Source organism: Nomascus leucogenys, chromosome 25 (assembly GCF_006542625.1).
Source record: "Nomascus leucogenys isolate Asia chromosome 25, Asia_NLE_v1, whole genome shotgun sequence".
In the NCBI taxonomy this organism is placed as follows: domain Eukaryota; kingdom Metazoa; phylum Chordata; class Mammalia; order Primates; family Hylobatidae; genus Nomascus; species Nomascus leucogenys.
The window spans coordinates 29363278-29383116 of NC_044405.1; the positions used below are offsets into that span (position 1 = coordinate 29363278).

Here is a 19839-nt window from a genome sequence, read left to right on the forward strand (position 1 = left end):
AGGCCACACCTGCCCTACCTTCCCGGTGGTTGGCCACCGCCAGGAAGTGCTCCCCATCCACCTCGAAGGCCTCCCAGTCTCGGGCGCTGTGTGTGGCAATGCTCTGATATGGGGTAAACTTCAGCTTTCTGTGGCTCCATTTGTAAATGACAGAGAACTCCCGACCCTTTTCATCTGGTTCAAAATTAGCCACTGCCAGGAAGATCTGAAAGAGAGTAAACCGGGACCACGTGGTTCTGCTTGGGTCGGTGCCAGCGGCCTGGTTTCTGAAGGCTTCTGAACATCAGCGTCTCTCTCCAGATCCACGGCTGCTACGTGGTGCAGGGACAGAGGACCGAGGCCCCCGCATTACAGGTCATCATGGTGGGGTGGGCGCAGAGCCGGTCATTACATTCATCAAGACCCTTGAAAATGTCCATATTCTTTACCCAATATTTCCACTTCTATTGCTATCTGAAGGCAAAAAACACAAAAGCCAAAATTCCCAAATTCAGGAAAAGCTTTATGCACAAAAATGTTCTTCATAACCCAGATGACCAGAAAAACTCGTCACAACCTGCTCTCCTGTGTTATGGGTGTGATCACCACGCAAAGCTGTGTCAGGGCAATGCGTGTAAAACATGAACATGGCGCAGTGTGCCCAGGGCTCGTAGTGTAGCTGTGTGAACATACAGAATGAGGGGCAAGGTGCATGGTTCATGGATGATGTGCTTGGAGGCAGGGACGCCACATGAACCTACGTACTTGCTTGGATGATGGAACAAAACATTTTCCCCTTTGCTTTCCTGAATTTTCCAATTGTTCTTTGATGCAAAGCTTTTTTTATAATAAAAAACTAAAACCTGATGATGTCATCAAAAAAAAAAAAAAAAACTAGTTATTCACCCGCCAGGCTGGATGCAAATGCAGCCTGCATGAGGGTGGCTGTAAGCCACAGGAGAGTGGTTTCCGTCTGCTGCGTTCACTGCTTTAGCCCTGTGTCCAGGCGGGGCCTGGTGGGCGTGCTTGGTATATTGTAGTACAGTGAGTGACTCTTTGGGGGCAGTCAGGAGGTGCTGTCTCTAGGACATGGCTGTGTGGAATCCAGGGAGTGGACAGAGCTGGGAAGAGGAAACCCCATCCTTCCCACTGGGGTGTCAACTGTCTCCCAGACCCACCACCTCGACCCTCTGCCCAGAGCAGCCCTGACAGGAAGGTGGCTGCCAGCCTGCGAGGTCCCACCCATGGCTCCCCTGAGCCTGGCCTCAGCCTTGCATGCGGACATCGTGTGTCCTCAACATCTGAGGAAAGGAGGGATCAGGAATGTCCATCTTCTAATGTCTTTCTGAAACGATTTGTGGGTTCTTGACCGGCTCATGTAAACACTCTCAACAGGTTTTAAATGTAGTGACGAGGGGTCTACGTAGAACCAGATGGCATGTGGGAAACGGTCTGGCCTTCCGTTTTGCGGGAGCCAAGCAGACTGTCTCAAAGTCACATCCTGGATTTAGGGTGGTGGGTTAACGTGTGCGACTCTGTGAGCCTTTTACCGCCTGAACGAGGTGTTGACACCGCGAGAAACTCCTTTACCTGCAGAATCAGTGTAGGGGGCCCCGCCCGTGGACTCGGGGCTTTCCAAGTGAAAGGGGATGGAGAAAGTCACCGAACACAGACTTGCCTTTTTCCCGATGGTGAAATGCCTCCAGGCCTGTGCTTGGTGCGTGGGGATGTTCTGATATGAGACGAACTTCTCTTCGGTCCACTTGTAGATGGCGGATGTGGCTTTGCGATTGGCTGTGGCCACAAAGAGCCCCACCTGAGGGATGCGGAACACCTCAATGCCCAGGGTCTCCGAGTTGGTGAACAAGTTCTGATGCTCCTCCACGTAGTCCAGTCTTTCTTTGGCTTGTGATAGAAACATGGTGACTCGGTTAAGATTTCCGAGAACGGAAATCCAGAGCAATCCTCGCGGGAGCGCGATTCCCAAGCCCCAAGCCCCAAGCCCCGACTCCTGCGCCTCAGCCTCGGGCATCAGTTTCCACATTTCGCTCTCACAGGAAAGGCCTGTCAAAGGGAGGCTGCTCGCTGCTGCCAGGGCCTTTGTGATCTGTGCAGCCCCCAATGATACCGACAGGATGAAGTTTACATGTTGTGGCCGTGTTAAAAAGCTCACTGCTTCTACGGCAAGTTGTGTCCTTGATAATGTGAAAGAGAGCAGCTCACACACGTGCTAGGCGGAACCCGTGCCCATTTCCCACGGGTAACCTGTCTGGAGCATCTATCGCCGCCTCCAGTCACCTTCGCAGCAGCGGGAACAGACTGCTGAGAAGGCTGTCTGTAAAAATGACCTTTCAGGCTCTTCATCTCCTTGGATCTCATCTCTGATCTAGTGGACAGGGAGGGTGTGGGCAGAGGCGGCGTCCGGGTCACCCTACCAAGGAGGCTGCAGGGAGGCAGGCATCTTCTTCCCATAGTTTGGGAAGGGGTACCACATGATGCCCAGCCCTGTCGGCCCGTGCGCCATGCCCTTGGAGGTTCACATTTCCAAATGAGATGTACAGGCTCGAGGCTCCTGGTGGGGCGGCTTCCTGTCCTGAGTGGTGCCTTCCCTGAGGAGGGGCCGTGGCTGAGAGTCCTGTGGCTCTAGGGAGGGCAGTGTCCTGCCCGCCGCTTGCTTTGGGGATCAGGACTGATGCTGCCTCTCACTCTCAGAAGTGCCCCAGCCTGACGGCCAAGCCTGAGGTCATTCAGGGGTGGCTGAGGTGCCACCTTCCTAGCCTCCACTCCCAGTCACGCTGTGCCAGAGTGGCCCTGCATGCCAACGCCCCGGGTGCAGGGCTGCCTCACCTGCTAACACGGAGACCCACTCGTTGCCAACACACAGGTACAGCCCCTTCCGGCTAGCATCAAACCAGAACTGGGCGTCTTCCACCTCGGTACATGGTGGCTGGGGTCCCAGCGTCACTCGAATGTTGGTTTCTGAGGGGAAGACCAGGAAGATGAGTATCTAGCAAGCCAGTGCCCCCCAAGGAAGACGACACAGGAAGAGGCCCCCAAACCAGGCTGCCTTGCCTCAGCCTCTGCACGCGGGCTTGGAAGCACCCCTGCAGGCACCTTGGCACAAGCCTGCCACATCGCAGGCGGGGAAGTGAGAACCTGGCCTACCGGTGACGAAGCACATCATGATGCCCCCTATATGGTCAGCCCACCCTCTGTCCACTCTGAAAGGCGTGGCTTTCCATCCCATTGAGACAGAAAAGGCCTGCTCCTCTGAGAGTCCTCAGCGATTGCACAGGGCGTGGTCCCCTCTCAGGAGGGCGTCCCTATTGACACTGGTGTATCTTAATGACGGCTTGGCTTGGATCTGTGACGGTTTGATCTCATCACTTCCAGTAGTCACACCCCACCATGGGTCCTAATTCTGCCACCTCTTGACTCTACATGGGACATCTGTGCACCTGCCAGCCAGTGCTGGCCAGCTATGTGACACAGTATACCATGCGACCCCGATGTGTTGGAAGTGGGGGCTCCCCTACCTCGTAACCGCTAACCCTGAGGCTCGGGGGCTCAGCTGTTCTCTACCTCACTGTCCCTCGGGGTGGCCGAGAGCAGTGGGGATGCGGCGGGGAGGGGCATTTGAGATTCTCCATGGTGGGAGTGTGGTTTAAATAAATACAGTCACCCTCGTAACTTCACACAAGAGAAAGCCAAGTGGGGAGGCCCTCTGGGCCAGGGGATTGTGGAAGATGTGAGTGTAGGACCAGAGTGGGCTCGACTGGGGTGGGCTGGTCTGGATGATGGTGGGACAGAGGCTGGGTGGGGAGAAATGGCCCAAACGCTGTCCTTGGGGGGCAAAAGGGGATGAGGGATGTCAGATAGCTCTGGACAAAGACTTTCTTTTTTTTTTTTTTTTTTTTTGAGACGGAGTCTCACTCTGTCACCCAGGCTGGAGTGCAGTGGCGCTATCTCGGCTCACTGCAAGCTCCGCCTCCCAGGTTCACGCCATTCTCCTGCCTTAGCCTCTCCGAGTAGCTGGGACTACGGGTGCCCGCCACCACGCCCGGCTAATTTTTTGTATTTTTAGTAGAGACGGGGTTTCACCGTGGTCTCGATCTCCTGACCTCGTGATCCGCCTGCCTCGGCCTCCCAAAGTGCTGGGATTACAAGCGTGAGCCACCGCGCCCGGCCTGGACAAAGACTTTCTAAAGTAAGTTAGGCCTGCTGTCTGCCTGGGGTCCCCAGGAAGGGTCTGGATGGCTGTCGTGGGAGTGCTCAGAGGGCAGGGCAGGATGACACTGGCCTGTCTGATGGTGCCACCTGCCTACCTAGGGGTGGGCCCCCAGTATCCCCCTGGCCAATGTGACCGCTGCCCCCCTGCGGCAGAGATGAGAGGGGCAAGCACACGGGAGGGGCTGAGAGCTGAGCCCTGAGTTCCCGCCTGGTGTGAGGCCAGGGCTCTCGCGTCTGCCTTTGGTGTGGGGGCGGGCGGCCCCCCTACTAACCATAGGGATATTTTAGCACCTCGTTATCTTCTGGCTTCCCTGTGAGAGCCTGCAGGACCCGTGGGATGGACAGCACCGCCAGCGGGGCGTTCCTGCTGGGACACAGCCTTGGGGTGGCGTCTGAGCCCGGCAGCAGGACCAGTTGCCTCACCAGGCCCTGCAGAGAGAGGGACAGCTCCTTCAGGCCCACGCTGCTGGGGAGGGACCCGCTGAGGAGGGGGCCACTGAGCTTGGCCCATCCAGACCCTGGAGGAGGGTCAGGTGGATGGAACCTAACCTTTTGCAGAGCTAAGTGGGAAGAGTTTACATGATGGTTACTGAGGAGGCCATGGGAGCAATGGTGAAGAATTGCCCCCCTTCCGAGGGAACTGAACCACAGAAGGGGTTTTTTATGTGAACTCAGAGTGACTGGCTACTCTGCTCATCCAACAGCCCAGCCACCCATCCTGTTCATCCATCCATCTGTCCATCCATCCATCTGTCCATCCATCAATCCAATCCATTCATCTATCAGTCATCCATCCATCCCTCCACCCACCCATCCATTCATCCATGCATTCATCCATCCATCCATCCACCCATTCATCCATCACTCATCCATCCATCCCTCCACCCACCCATCCATTCATCCATCCATCTGTCCATCCATCAGTCCAATCCATTCATCCATCACTCATCCATCCATCCATCCCTCCACCCACCCATCCATTCATCCATGCATTCATCCATCCATCCGCCCATTCATCCATCACTCATCCATCCATCCCTCCACCCACCCATCCATTCATCCATGCATTCATCCATCCATCCACCCATTCATCCATCCATCACTCCATCCATCCATCCATCCCTCCACCCACCCATCCATTCATCCATGCATTCATCCATCCATCCACCCATTCATCCATCACTCATCCATCCATCCCTCCACCCACCCATCCATTCATCCATGCATTCATCCATCCATCCATCCACCCATTCATCCATCACTCATCCATCCATCCCTCCACCCACCCATCCATTCATCCATGCATTCATCCATCCATCCACCCATTCATCCATCACTCATCCATCCATCCCTCCATCTACCCATCCATTCATCCATCCGTTCATCTTTCTTTCCATCTGTTCATCTCTCCACGCATCCATCCATCCATCCATCCATTTGTCCATCCCTCCATCTGCCCATCCACTCATCCATCTGTCAAACATGCATCGATCAATATTCAGAGCATCTGCTGTGTGTCAGGCATGGCTCTAGACACCGGACTCAGCAGGGAACAGAGGCCTCTAAGCCTCATGGAGTGAGGTCCCCGCTCGCACGTGAGTGGAGACACAGGCACTGAGCAGACACACAGCTGGCCTGAGAGCAGTAGGCCCTACTGAGGAAAGACAGCTCTGGGGAAGGGGCTGCAGGGCAGAGTGTGGGCATCAGCTCAGCATGGTGGGGGCAGCCTGAAGAGGACCGTTGGGCAGGGACCCAAGACCATCAGGGAGGAGGGTGCCAGGAGGAAACAGCAAGCATGAAGGCCCTGTGGTGGAGACTCCACGCACGCTGTGCCTTCTTTTCTCAGTTAGCACATCCAAGGATCCGTTCAACTAGAGCAGTAGGACAACTGGCCTGGGGCAGTCCCATCCCGTGGTGCGGGTGTTGGGGGGGCAGCCCCTCCATACTCGCCGTGAACAGGCCTTTGACTCTCCTCCGGCTGCCGACGAAGAATCGAGCTCCTTTCACCGATAGGGTGGCTGGGAAGGGCACATCGGCCATTCTGAAAATATCAAAGGACTGTGTTAGGGCCACAGGAGAGCAGTTGCCCCAGTTTACTCACAGAAGGAACGGGAACAAGCCCTTCATTAAGCAGCGTGCATCGGTGCTGCGGCTGCCACACAGAGGATGGCACACAGGGCCGATCGCCTGCACAGCTCTGGAGGCCAGTAGCCTGGATCAAGCTGGGGCAGGGTTTCTCCGAAGGCTCCAGAGGAGGATGCTTCCTTGACTCATCAGCTTCTGGTGGCTCCACGTGCTCCCCGTGACCTGTGGCCATGTCGCTCCAGTGTCCGACTCTCCCCGGATCTGTCTCCTGGTAAGGATCCTAGTCCCACTGGAGCAGGGCCCGCCTCCCTCCAGGATGATCTCAGCTTGACTCGATGACCGCAAAGCCTCTGTTTCCAGGTAAGGTCACATTCACAGGTGCTGGGTGGACATGAATTCTGGGGGGCACTTCACCCCAGGGCCAGGGCCTCCTGCAGAAGTGCGTGGTGACATGTTTAGCGGTTCTTCCCCATCTCATGGTGAATGTGCAGTGGCTTCGACCTGCACAGGGTCCTCCGGCCCACTCACCCTCCCTCTGCTGAGCTCCTGCACCATCACCCGGCCTGGGGTGCTGGGACAGATGGCTTCAGGACAGGAAGGAGGCTGGTGACCCATGAGGGTGTCAGGAGCAGGCAGTCTTGATGAGTGAGTGGAGGCTGAACTCTGGAGATGGAGCAAGGTGGGTGCCCGCTGAGGGACGGCATGGCTAGAGCTCCTGGGCGGAAGAGCAGGGGTGCCTTCGGGCTTGCCTCCTGCCCGCGCTGCCACTGTCTCTTGTAAAACACCTGCTCCTTCCAGTCTTTGCCATCTGGCTTCAGCTGGCCATGGTGAACTCAGCTCCTGCCCTGCTGTCCCAGAAGGCCCCGTCCTCTGCACACAGCTCGGCCTCTGCTAGGGTCCAGGCTGCTGGCCCCCAAGCCCTGGCCTATACCCTCCATGGTAGCCTGCCATGGGCTTAAGTTGTATCGTGGCCACAATCAGCTCCAGGCCTGTGACTCCTCATATCCCACCATCTTCCCCAGGAAGTCCACTTTTAAAACATTCGGGGAACATTCCTAATCATTATGCTTTCGACCCTAATTTCTTCCTTTCTCCTGATGAGGCAGGTGAACGTTTGTGCAGGCCTCAGGCGCTGCCGCCGCGTCATTCCTAGCTGCTGCGGCAAAGCCAGAAGTCAGGCAGCATTCACGTCCAGCCAGAAGGACTTTCTTTACAGGGTGGGAAGCCGCTGCTAGGTCAGGTTGTCTTCGGCCTTCCCAGCACGTCCCTGGGAGGCTCGCAGCTCTCGGGACCTAAGAACTCATCACCCTCCTAAGGCCCTAATGAGTTTGGGGTATGGTGGGAGAGAGGCAGTGATAAAAGTGTGTTTAAACTAACTGCGTCATAAAAATAATTATGAGATAAGTTTCATAACAAAACAGAAGATCCTACCTTTGAAAGTAATATTTGAAATAATTTAATATTTAATAGATTTAATATAAACCGGATCATCTGCAATTAAAAAGACAGAAGCGCAGCCCTCCTCCACAGCGGTAGATCCTGACGTGGGTGACCAACTGGCTGAGCTGTGGGGACTGAGGGCTCCTGTCCAGGGGACCTACCGTCAGGCCACAGAAACCAGGAGACGCAAAAGCAAGAAACGAACTCGGCTTCCAAAAGCCCCCGTTGTGTCCAAGGCCACAAAGGATAATCTTGTACTCATTTGGAGTTTCTGTCAACATTTGCTCCCTCGTCCATGAGGAACCTGCCATGCGGAGTCACGAAGCCGGGCCTCGGCCTCCAGCCTGGAGGTTGGGGAAGGAGTTACTCTGACTTCCTGCTGCTGCCTGTTGTGATGTTAACGCCCTCCCCACAGGGCCGGTCCCCTGCCAAGTCCCCTGAGCTACTTCTGGAAAACGCTTGGTATGATCGCCCTTACCTGGTTCTAAGCCACTGACGCTGATGTGCGGCGGGTTTTGTGTTTAAGGCATGGAGGAACATTAAAATCTGGGTTTTGACAGGAGTGTGCTTCATAAATGCTCCGCGGGAGAGGCCCATTCCCCTTCCAGCCCGAATCCAGGGCATCACTCACCACCTGTCCTCGCCAGTGTCCACTCTGCCCACAGATGGTGAGCCTGCCTCACCCCATGCAGCCCTTCAGAGGCTGGCTCGGACCCTGACCTGACCTCCCATGGTCAGCCCCTGCCTCGTGAATGGCTCTTGCCCCCTGGGCGGCTCCTGCCCCTCCCCACCATGGCTCCTGGCCCCTGGTCGGCGCCTGCCCCAGGACAGCTCCTGCAGGTGTTGCTTGGCGAGCATGGCTGAAGGACGCCTGGCCTGGTAGGACTCTGCGGGCGGCAGGTGCACCCTCCCCGGGTCGGTACCTACATGTCCACCGGGAGGCCGCAGTCCGTGGTGAGGGAGAAGACGCCTGCGGACACAGCCAGGACCAGCGTGTGCCAGCGGCTGTCCACCAGGGCCGGGCTGCGGAAGGACACTCGGGTCTGCCAGGCGCCGGCCGTGTCCTCGCGAAGGAACAGGAAGTGCAGCTGGGCAGGTGAGAACCGCAGGCCAAGCAGCAGCAGGTCGCTCTCCTCTGCCACCACCGTCAGCAGGTACTCGTTCCTCTGTGGAGAGCGGGCCAGGCTCAGGACGGGGCTGGGGGTAGGGGTCGGGTGCAGGGGCAGGGCAGATGGGAATGGCAGGGGTGATGAGCACAGGTGCTGAGAGGAGCAGGGGCTCACTGGAGGGGCGAGGCGAGGGGGCGCGGTGGATGGGAAGGGCAGGGCGGATAGGGGCCCTCTAATTAGCCCTCTAATGGGGAGGGATGGGGTTGATGGAGCGCTAGGGCTGGTGCGAGGGGTGGAGCTGGTGTGAGGGGGCGGGGCTGGTGTGTGAGGGGTGGGGCTGATATGTGACAGGGCTGATGTGTGAGAGGTGGGGCTGCTGGGCCAGGGGCAAGGCTGGTGCCAGGCAGTAGGGACTGGCTTAGTCAGGAGCACGGGTCCATGGTAAAACCCAAAGGCACCCCCACACACTGGGATGGCTAATGCCCAAAGAACAGAATGTGTTATGCTGGTGACAGTGTGGAGAAACTGGAACTCTTGCACACTGCTGGTGGGAATCTAAAATTGTACAGCCACTGTGGAAAACAGGATGGCAGTTCCTCAAAAAGTTATAAACAGAATGACCAAATGATTCAGCAATTCCACTTCTGGGTCCATTCTCAGAAGAATCGAAAGAGATACTTGTACACACATGTTCATAGCAGCTTCCTCACAATTGCCAAAAGGTAGAAGCAACACAAGTGTCCATGAATGGATGGATGGGTAAACGCAGTGTGGTCCATCCACACAGTGGAATATTAGTCAGCCATAAAGAGGGAAGGAAATGCTGACACACGCTGCAACATGGATGAACCTTGGGGATGTTCCGCTTATATGAGGTCACTAGACTGGTCAGATTCACAGAGACAAAAGGTAGAATGGTGGGTGCCGGGGCTGGGGGGTGACGGGGAGTGAGTGTTTAACGGGTGTGGAGTTTCAGTGTTGGGAGATGAAGAAGTTCTGCAGATGGACGGTGGTGATGGCTGCACAACATGAATGTCCTGAATGCCACTGACTATACCCTTAAAAGTCGTTTCAATGGTAAATTTTACATTATGTGTATTTTACCACAGTTAAAAAACAAGAACGTATACAAATGCGGTGCCACCAAGACCTCAGAGCTTTTTGGCTTCCTTTCCAATTTGGGTTATGTGAAACAAAGTACTTGATTGTACTTATTTCCAATTTAGATTCCATTAATTCCTAGCCCAACACAATTAAAGAATTGAAAGTGATGAAGCCTGAAGGGTAAAGCAGGTATGAAACCAGTTAGAGAGCATACAGTCACGTGCGGCCAGAGCACGTTTCAGTCGACAGTGGACAGCACAGGGGATGGTGGTCCTGTAAGATTATAACACTGACAAGATACAGACACTGTATCTTGTCTGTGTTTAGAAACACAAATACACTGTTTGTACACTGCGACTGCCTGCAGTATTCACACAGTAGCGTGCTGAAAGTAGCTGCTCACCGCACCCTCTGCCTCCCAGGTTCAAGCAATTTTCCTGACTCAGCCTCCGAAGTAGCTAGGATTACAGGCACACGCCACCACACCCGGCTAATTTTGTATTTTTAGTAGAGATGGGGTTTCACTATGTTAGCCAGGCTGGTCTCAAACTCCTGACCTCAGGTGATCTGCCCGCTTCAGCCTCCCAAAGTGCTGGGATTACAGATAAAGCAAAGTTTTGAGCTTTAAGACCAGAAGGATCAATTTCTATGTTTATCAGAAAAAAAGAAAAAAAAAAAAAAACTATCTATGGGGCTATTAGGTCTTTTTCCGTTGGAAGTGGACTTTCTGTTCTGCCTAACTTTGTTTCCACTCCAAGCTCCTTACCCTCAGGTTGGGAGACAGAGGGACTCTTCTGTGGAAGGAAGCCCTGGTGGCTCAGGCTCAAGAGTTCACAGTGGCCAGAGTCTAGCCCTGTCAGCCACTTGTGTTCCATGGCTGATGGAGAGGAGGGACCTGCCCAGCTGCAGTGGCTGTTCACACTCTGGCCCCTTTCCAAGCGGTGCTGGGCTTCTCCCATCCTCAGGCTGCTGCTCCTGCCAGTGCTCCCCTCAGCGTCCTCCTGCACAGACCTCAGCAACACTGGCTTCTGGGCCTGATTCCCACCCACTGGCATTTTGGGCCCTTGGGTGATGTCTTGCCGTTAAGTTCTGTCCTAAATGCAACCCATGGGTTTTTCTTTTTCTATCTGGTAATTCTGTCTGTTTCTATTTGGGATTTAGGGAGATTTGGAAACTATGCCTCAGGTAGCACCATGTCTCTAGGACCCACCCCTCCCCCTCAAAACAATCCTTGATCCTAGTAAACGAAAATTCAGAGCAAAAAGGAAATAGAAAGACTTGGTTTAAAAATAAAAGGTTTCTACTTAAACCCCACAGCAAACACTGTGTGTAGTGATGAACCTTTGGTGCTTTCTCTTGAAAATCAGGAACAATCAAGGATTCTTTTAATTTTATTCAGCATCATCCTGGGTGTTCAAAGTAATGTTGCCACAGGAAAAACAATAGAAATGGGAGTTTTAAAGATTGGAAATGAGAAGTTAAATTCTCCTTAGTTTCAAATGATGAGCTCATGTACATAGAAAATTCCAAGAAAATCAATGACAGAGTGTAAGAACTAATAAGAGAACTTGCAAAGGAAAAGAGCTAAACATACGGTTTGATATGAAGACAATATGTGAATAATTTATATAGACATATATATAAGATTTATATACTAAGACAACGTAATAGAAAGCTGTTCCCCATTCACACTAGTAAAACATCCCTGTGAAATACCTAGAAATTAATCCAAAGAGGAATATTTTAGACCTATAGAAGAAAATGATAGAATTCTAAATGGAACTATTGTACTATGTAACTGCAAGGCAAGATGAGATGAACAATTATAGTTTCCTCCTACATATTTAAAAGCTCAATGCAATCCCAATCAAAATCATAGTACTTTAAAAAATACTTGAAAAGCTTTCTAAAATTAATCGAGGACAAGCTAGAACCAGCGTTTTCAGAAAATAAGATAGTGGCACCTTCCCTATGAGCTGTTAGGATATATTACGAAGCTGAATAACATGGATAGAACATCTGGAATGGGTTCAAGGACAGATCAAGAGATTAATAGAACAAAATACAAAATACAGATTTCAGAAGCAGACTATACAAACATTTCTATCAGACGAAAGAGATGTTTCAAATGGGAGATGGAGAGAGTAAACTAACTTTAAAAAAGGACAGTTGGCTATTGGTGGAAGAGAAAGATTAATATGTCATACCTCACAGAAGTCATATCAGCAAATGGGGCAAAAAGTTAAATCTAAGCAATAACAATGAAACCAATATCAGCAAAATTCGGCCTGTTTCCAATCTCGGGGAGTGTGCTGTATAGAAGTAATGATGGGTTGGAAATATTTGGAGGGCATATGATGGACAGAGGATCCCCAGCCCTAAATCCACAAGAAAAACACACATAGCATGATAGGAAATGGGCTAGGAATGTGAACAGGAAACAGCGTGGAGGGCCATGCGCTTAGGCCGTAGTGGGTTCCCAGCAGCTGTCAGTGCAGAGGGCAGGGAGCTGAGAGCAGATCAGGCTGAGCCGGGGTCACGCGGGGTCCCCCAGCCACTGAGGGCACTGGGCAGCAACCATGCAGGCCCTGCCCCTCCAGGCTCCACCTCACTTTCTGTGGCATTTCTGTGCCTGTTCTGACCACAGCCACAGCAGCACCACGTCCATCAGGCTGCGGCCGGCCTGGCTGTGGGGTGACTGCAGCATCCCAGGGGCGGGCATTCTCGTCAGCGTTTTGATCTCTGCCGCTGGCCTGGAGGAGCTTGTCTCACAGTCTGAGGACTGACTGCTCTGTGCCCACCCAGGGTGGCGGAGCCCCATGCGCTGCCTGATCTTACCACTGTCCCCGCTGACGGCCTTTCCCACAGGACATCACAGGCAGCTCATGCTCCCCGCTTGGACCAAGCCTTAGAGGGATGAGAGTGTCGCTGACTGTGTGCCCACACTGGCATCATCTGTGGGAACCCAGGCTCCTCATCCCTACACCTCTGTGGAACCTGCTGCCCCCAGAGGAGAACCTGGGCAGCACCCGGGTTTTGGGGAATCCTGTGCATCCGTCCGCCCACCCCATGATGCTTTTGTCCTCATCGAGTCCCTTGTCTCCTGTGCAGGTGCAGCAGCCCCTCACTCTCCCCTTGCGTTGCTGCTGAATGGGCAGAACCCTCGGGCGGGCGGCACACAGGGAGGGTGACCAGGCCTGGAGGCTGTAGTGCCCAGACCCCAGACCAGCTTCCTGGAAGGTGACTCTGCAGGGCGGGCTCTCCCAGGTGAGAGAGTGGGTGGGACGGTCCTGGAGCCTGGAGAGCCCCACAGCCCAGGGCACAGCAGCCAATGACCAGGCTCAGGAAGACCCGGGCACAGGGGCTGAGCCGGGACTGAGCCTTCCTGGGAGTGACCGTGAGTCCCACCTGGTGAACCCCTGGAGGAATTAGGCCACTGTCCCCTGTGACTTCTAGGTTAAGTCACTCATTCCTAAAAATAATCATGGCTGGAGGAGACCAATGTCAGCTCAAAACCGTGTGTCCCCAGGAGCACAACAGAAAAGAGAATCAGGTGACCAAGGAGAGTTTATTGGGGAGCAGAAGGAGGTGCTGACAGGTTCAAGTCGAGGCTAAGTGACCCAGAGCAGAGAAGCTGGGAGGGAGGACAGGGGACCCAGCAGGCAGGTGGGCATCTGCTGGGAGGCAGGAGCTGGGGAGCTGCAAGGATGGAGGCTCCTGGGAGCAAAAAGGGGGAGGTCGCCTCAGCACAGGGGAGACACGGGGACCCATCCTAGGTGGGGGCAGCCACCTAACCCAGGTCAGGAACTGAGCCCAGCTGGCCCAGGGGGGCGTGCACATCAGCAGCTGGACTCCTGGCCTGAGAAGAGGGCTCAGCAGGCCGGGCGGGAGCACGCGGGGCGGCAGAGGAGGGACACGCAGGAGGCCGGGCGGCAGCAGCTGGCCTGGCAGGAGGAGGCAGGGGCACAGCAGGAGGAGACAGGCACGCAGCAGGCAGGCCTGCATACGGGGCGGCAGAGGAGGGACACGGAGGAGAAGGGTCTGTAGCAGGAGGTGGTGCCGCAAGCCGGCTGGCAGCTAGACTGCTGGCAGCATGAAGTGGAAGCCCCAGAGCAGACAGGCACACAGCAGACGGGTTTGCAGCAGACAGGCTTGCAACGGACGGGCACATAGCAGGCCTGCTGGCAGGGGGAGGAGGTGCAGCAAGCTGGCTGGCAGCTAGACTGCTGGCAGCATGAAGAGGAATCCTCAGAGCAGGTGGGCACATAGCACACGGGCTTGCAGCAAACAGGCACACAGCAGGACTGCTGGCAGGAGGAAGAGGCACAGCAAGCTGGCTGGCAGCTAGACTGCTGGCCGCATGAAGAGGAATCCTCAGAGCAGGTGGACACACAGCACACAGGCTTGCAGCAGATGGGCTTGCAGCAGACGGGCATGCAGCAGGCCTGCTGGCAGAGGGAGGAGGTGCAGCAAGCTGGCTGGCAGCTAGACTGCTGGCAACATGAGGGTGTGCAGGAGCTGGTGCAGCCTGATTGGCAGGGGCTGGGCTCACAGGCTGCCTGGCAGCAGGGGCTGGACACACAGCTCCCTGGGGTGCAGACCAGGGTCAGGCAGGGGGCCGGGGCGCAGCAGCTGGGGGCACAGCATAGGGGCTCACAGCAGCTCTCTGGGCAGTCGTCCACCTGCCAGGAGTCAGAGCAAGTGCTGGAGCAGATGGACATGGTGGACGCGGCCATGCTGGGGTGGGGAGGAGGTGAGCTGGGGGAGGTGTGAGTGAGTGTGGGAGTGAGTGTGTGTGTGAGTGGTTGAGTGAGTGTGTGAGCTTCGTGGGGCTGTCAGGCTTTTATACCCCTCCTGGCCTTGTTGTTCCAGGGCCCACAGCCTCCCCTTCCTGGTTGCTGAGAGGCGGCGTGTGTCATGATTAGGGATGTTTGTTTGCCTGTGATGTGGCCCAGCTCATAAATCTGTCATGTCTGGGCTGTAGCCTGTCCCATGTGGATCCCTGGGGGCAAGAGTGGAGGTGGACCTGGTCCCAGCACCCCACCAGTGCAGCCCGGGTTGTAAGAAGGGGGCTGTGGAGGCAGGGGTGGCCCTTCAGCCTTATGCAAAGTGTGGCATGGCAAGGCGAGAGCTGTCCCACCCACGATTATGGGGGTGTCTCCTCCCTAAAGCGGGTCCTCACTGAAGGGGCAGAAGCAGCTGGTAGAAGCATAGGATCACGGGAGCAGCCGGAGAGAAGGTGCAGCAGAGGCCGGTGAGCCCCACAGTGGTGGCCCTGCACATTCCTTCCCCCATCCCCATCACTGGAGGAGTTAGAGCCCCAAACAGGGAGAAGGGGAGCAAGGAAGGAGAGCCCATGCCCCTCCCCGCGGCCTTCCCCGAGGTCCACTCAGACGTTCATGTGGGAAGGCTGGGGATAGGACTGGGCTTCAGATAGGAAAGAAAAGTTTTGAACTGGTCCATCCTGGGCTATGGATTTGGTTCTGCTCTTAAAGGCCATAGCTTTATGATGTGCTCCAATCATAGATAACTCAAGTCCCATTATCAATATTTCTTTCTTTCTTTTTTTTTGAAACGGAGTCTCACTGTCGCCCAGGCTGGAGTGCAGTGGCGCGATCTCGGCTCACTGCAGGCTCCGCCCCCCAGGGTTCACGCCATTCTCCTGCCTCAGCCTCCCACGTAGCTGGGACTACAGGCACCCGCCACCTCGTCCGGCTAATTTTTTGTATTTTTAGTAGAGACGGGGTTTCACCATGTTGGCCAGGATGGTCTCGATCTCCTGACCTCATGATCCGCCCGTCTCGGCCTCCCAAAGTGCTGAGATTACAGGCGTGAGCCACTGCGCCCGGCCCAATATTTCTTAAATTTTTTTTTTGTACAGATGGGGTCTCAAGTGATCCCTCCTGCCTTGGCCAAAGCACTGGGACTGCGGGCGTGAGCCCTGTGCGTGGCCATCATCAGTGTTTGTGCACCCCACGTGTCTTCCCTGTTCCTGTTCATTGTCCTTGCTGTCCTCAGCTTCCTTTCTTCAAACGTAAGCTGCATGTGAGCAGGGAGCGTGTTTGTCTTGTTCACCACTCAGTCTTCAAAGGCCTAAAATAATGCCTGGCGCAAGGAAGAGCCTTTATAAAAATGGGCTGAAATAATAAACTTTTTTGGAGAAATTATTGAAGAGTAATTTTGAGCTCTGAAAATGATTCCATTGTGCCACCTTTTTCTTATGCTGTATAAAATGCTCTGTCAAGTTCTCCTTTCATGTGTGGGGAACTGGCTAGACTGGCCATCTAGCTGAGAAAAATTAGGAAATCTGGTTTACAAACAAAATTTCTGTTCGAAGGGGCCGGGAGGTATCAAGACAGCTGAGACTTGAGTGAGTGAATCCGCATTAGAGAGAAAGTGCACAGAAGTGACTCCAATATTCCTTGTGGATTTTCTTATTGAGGCATTTACCAATTTACAGACCACAGCCAAGAGGCTGAGAGGCTGATCAGCTGGGCAGAGCTTTTAGTAGTCTCATGGAAATAGAAGAAAAAAACCACAGAGTTCAGGACCTGACAAGGTGGAGGGATTCTAGTAAAAAAACCCCTAGGTTTTCAGCTGGAAATGCTGAATGTAAGTGAAGGGCTATTCCCTCGGAGGAAGGAAAAACCAGAAAGAATGAAGCCCACCTTTAAATCAGCTCGTACTGAACTCATACGATCTGCCTGTAGCCTAACTGCCTCCCAGAAACGGAAGTCATCTCTTCTGGGGACAGCAGCATCAACGGAGGCTCAAATCATCTTACAAATTTTCATAAAGTCCTTCATTCAGTCAAAAAATTACTAGGGATACTAGAAGACAAGACCAACTGACCAAAAGACCAAGAGGAAAAAACAAACAAAAGAAACAGACGTGCAGGAGATCTAAATATTAGCATTGTGACACTGGAATTTAAAGTAATGCTGATTAACTTGCTCAAGAAAATAGAGAACAAATGGAGAATTTCAGTGTCAAACTGGATTTATTAAATGGAATCAAACAGAAATTCTGGAAACGAAGAACACAATAGCTGAAATTAAGAACTAGGTAGCTTAGCTTTACAACATATAGACAAAACCAAAGAGAAGATTAGTAAAGGAAGGGAGATGAAGAAATTTCAAGCCTGAATACAGAGATGGGAAAGAAAAGAGGGAAATAAAGAAAGTGGAGCAATAAACATGCCTATATTTTGTGAAAATTTATGGGAAAAATGATTGAAATCCTACAAGGAGAGGAGTAAAATAGGTGTAGTAAAATATTTGAAGATATAATGGACAAGAACTTTAACCTGATGAAATGCATAGATGCAAAGAGCATTTAAGAATCTTTAGGCCAGGCATGATGGCTCACACATGTAATACCACCACTCTGGGAGGCCAAGGTGGCCCTGGTTGAAGATGAGCCAGGACAATATGGCAAAACACAATCTCTACAAAAAATATAAAAAATTGGCCCACTTTGGTGGTACATTTGTAGTCCCAGCTACTCAAGAGGCTAAGGAGGAGGATCACGTGAGCCTGGGAGGTAGACGCTGCAGTGAGCCAAGATTGCACCATTGCAGTCTAACCTGGGCAACAGAAGGAGACCTGATAAAAAAAGAAAAAAAAGAAAAGAAAAAGAAAAAGAAAAAAAGGAACCCTCCAAACCAAGAATCTTTAGCAAGTGAACACAAAGAAAACTACACCTGGGCACATTGGGGTTGAAATCCAAAGACAGAAAAATTTAAAAACAGCCAGAGGAAAACAAGACATATTACCTTCAAAGAAGCAACAATAACATTTACAGATGACTTCTCAGTAGAAATGATGAAAGGCAGAGGACAATGGAATGATATATTTACTGTCTGAAAGAAAAGAAGCACAAAGCTAGAATTCTATACCTGGAAGAAGATTCTCCCAAATGAGAACAGAATAATGACATCCTCTAGACACCAAGAGGATGTGTCACCAGCAAGATCTGCACTACAGAAAATACTAAAGGGAGTGTTAGGTAGAACAAAAACAAGCACAGATGAAAGCAAGAAGTTGATAAGGAAATGAAGTGTAACAAAAGAAGAACACATGGGGGAAATCTAAATGAATATTGGCTGTATAAAATGTCTTGTAAGTTGTAAAATATTTATAGAAATAAAATACATGGCAAGAACACAAAATTCATGGAGTTAAAGTGGCTTAAGCACACTGTACCATCTGAAAAATAATATAAGGTCTAATTTACATTAGACTTTAAAAAGTCATGGATTCATGTTATAATCTCCACTATAATAATAAAGGAATATACAACTCACTAGGAAGTAGATGCATGTACTCGGCTGAATCATGCCTCCCCAAAAGTTGTCTCCACCCAGAACCTCACAATATGACCTTATATGGAAATAAGATATTTGCAGATATAATTAGTTAAGTCATACGGGATCATAGTGAACCTTAAATCCAGTGTCTAGTGTCTTTACCAGAGAAAGGAGAAGGAAGTTCAGACATACACACAAAGGGAAGAAGATGATATGACAACAGAGGCAAAGACTGGAGTGAAGATAGAAGCCAAGGGACCCCAAGGTTTGCTGGGTGCCACCAGAAGCTAGAAGGAGCAAGGACAGATTCTCCCTTGGAGCTCAGAGAAAGCATTGCCCTGTGGAAACCTTCATTTCAGGTGCCTGGCCCTAAGAACTATGAGAGAATAATTTTCCATTGTTTTCAGTCACTCTTTTAGTGTAATTAGCTATGGTAGCACTAGGAACCAATACAATGAAGGAATAAAAAAACCTAAAACACTCAATCCAAAAGCAGTAAAGCAAGGAGATAAAAGGGAGTAGATTCCTTGCATAAGCAAAACCACAGTGAGATGGGAGGTTTAAGCTCAAACGTATCAGCAAAGCCCCACATTCTTGCCAGTCCTGCACGTCAGATGTATCATTCCTTTAGTCAACACAGCTGTATAGAGAGAGTTCACTGGGGTTTAAGTTTGCATTGTCCTGGCGATTCATGATGTGAAACATGTTTTCATGTGTTTATTTGCCATCCATATTTGTTCTTTAGTGAAGGGTCTATTTAAGTCATATATTATATGGCAAAATACTAAACGCTGTGGGATTCTGTAGATGTGATATTATGGCAATAGTAATAATAATAAGATGAAAAAATCAGTGCCTATTAGGGGCTAGAGTGGGGATGTGGAATGACTACAAAGGGGCATGAGGGAAATTTATGGGATGATGAGAGGAGTCTATGTATTGATGGTGTTGGTGGAGACACAACTGTCTATATTTGTCGAGACACAGAATCCAAGAAAAGGAAAAGTCCCAAATATATCATATTGATTAAATGAATCTAAGATTAAAAGCCATTCTACAAAGCAAACTACGGACCCAAAGATTTTCACCAAAGAATGCTCTCAAATAATTGGGAGAGAAATAATGCTAGGCTTAAATTTCTCAGCTTGTTTTATTAGGCCATCATAATTTTCCAGAACTTAGGAAGTGGGACCTGAAGTATTGGCCTCTAGTGAGAGCAACTGAGGAATGCTATGTCCTGCCTGGGGCGGGGGGGCCACATGGATGTTACCTGGGGACATGATGGCCTGGCTGGGGAGGAGCCAGCCACAGGCCAGGAGAATGGCCAGGAACAAAGGATAATGAGGAAGCCACTGTCATGCAGAAGCTGGAGCAGACTGATCAGCAGGGGCTGGGCCCACAGGACATTATGTGCTGATGAAAGTGAACCCATCAAGAAGATATACCAATTGTAAATATATACATATCTAATATCAGATCACCAAAGTATTTGAAACAAAAATGGACAGACATGAAGAAAGAAATAGACAGTTCCGGTTCTACAATAAGAGTTAGAGACATCAGTGAGCCATTCTCTGTAATTAA

The 19839-nt window shown here is 51.9% G+C and overlaps 2 protein-coding genes across 7 annotated transcripts in view; both read right to left on the reverse strand.

Annotated features, from left to right (window-relative positions):
* Positions 1-19839, reverse strand: part of TSPEAR (thrombospondin type laminin G domain and EAR repeats) — a 190841-nt gene that overhangs the window by 24946 nt on the left and 146056 nt on the right. For all 3 annotated transcript variants that reach the window (XM_012501851.2, XM_003277377.4, XM_012501852.2), the window contains 6 exons: positions 8662-8900; positions 6160-6250; positions 4482-4638; positions 2827-2958; positions 1658-1884; positions 19-205 (listed from right to left, as the gene is read on the reverse strand). In XM_012501851.2, coding sequence (XP_012357305.2) covers positions 19-205; positions 1658-1884; positions 2827-2958; positions 4482-4638; positions 6160-6250; positions 8662-8900 — 1033 coding nt within the window. The remainder of the gene's footprint in view (positions 1-18; positions 206-1657; positions 1885-2826; positions 2959-4481; positions 4639-6159; positions 6251-8661; positions 8901-19839) is intronic.
* LOC100586114 (keratin-associated protein 10-1) lies at positions 13820-14721 on the reverse strand. 4 transcript variants are annotated; one of them, XM_012501868.2, is made up of 2 exons: positions 14348-14721; positions 13820-14251 (listed from the first exon to the last, which is right to left on the reverse strand). In XM_012501868.2, the coding sequence occupies exons 1-2, from the start codon at positions 14681-14683 to the stop codon at positions 13820-13822; spliced, it is 768 nt and encodes a 255-aa protein (XP_012357322.2). In that variant the 5' UTR covers positions 14684-14721. The 4 variants fall into 4 exon arrangements, with proteins under 4 accessions (XP_012357322.2, XP_030662132.1, XP_012357324.2 ...); XM_030806272.1 differs by having other exon boundaries at positions 13820-14098; positions 14339-14721; XM_012501870.2 differs by having other exon boundaries at positions 13820-14098; positions 14237-14721.

Bases quoted from the DNA above. Each gene is read 5' to 3' on its own strand.
- LOC100586114 (XM_012501868.2), bottom strand. From the start codon at position 14,683: ATGGCCGCGTCCACCATGTCCATCTGCTCCAGCACTTGCTCTGACTCC. The intron at 14,252-14,347 runs GTGTGCTGTGTG...TCCTGCCAGCAG, and splicing joins AGCCCATCTGCTGCAAGCCT to TCCTGCTGTGTGCCTGTTTG.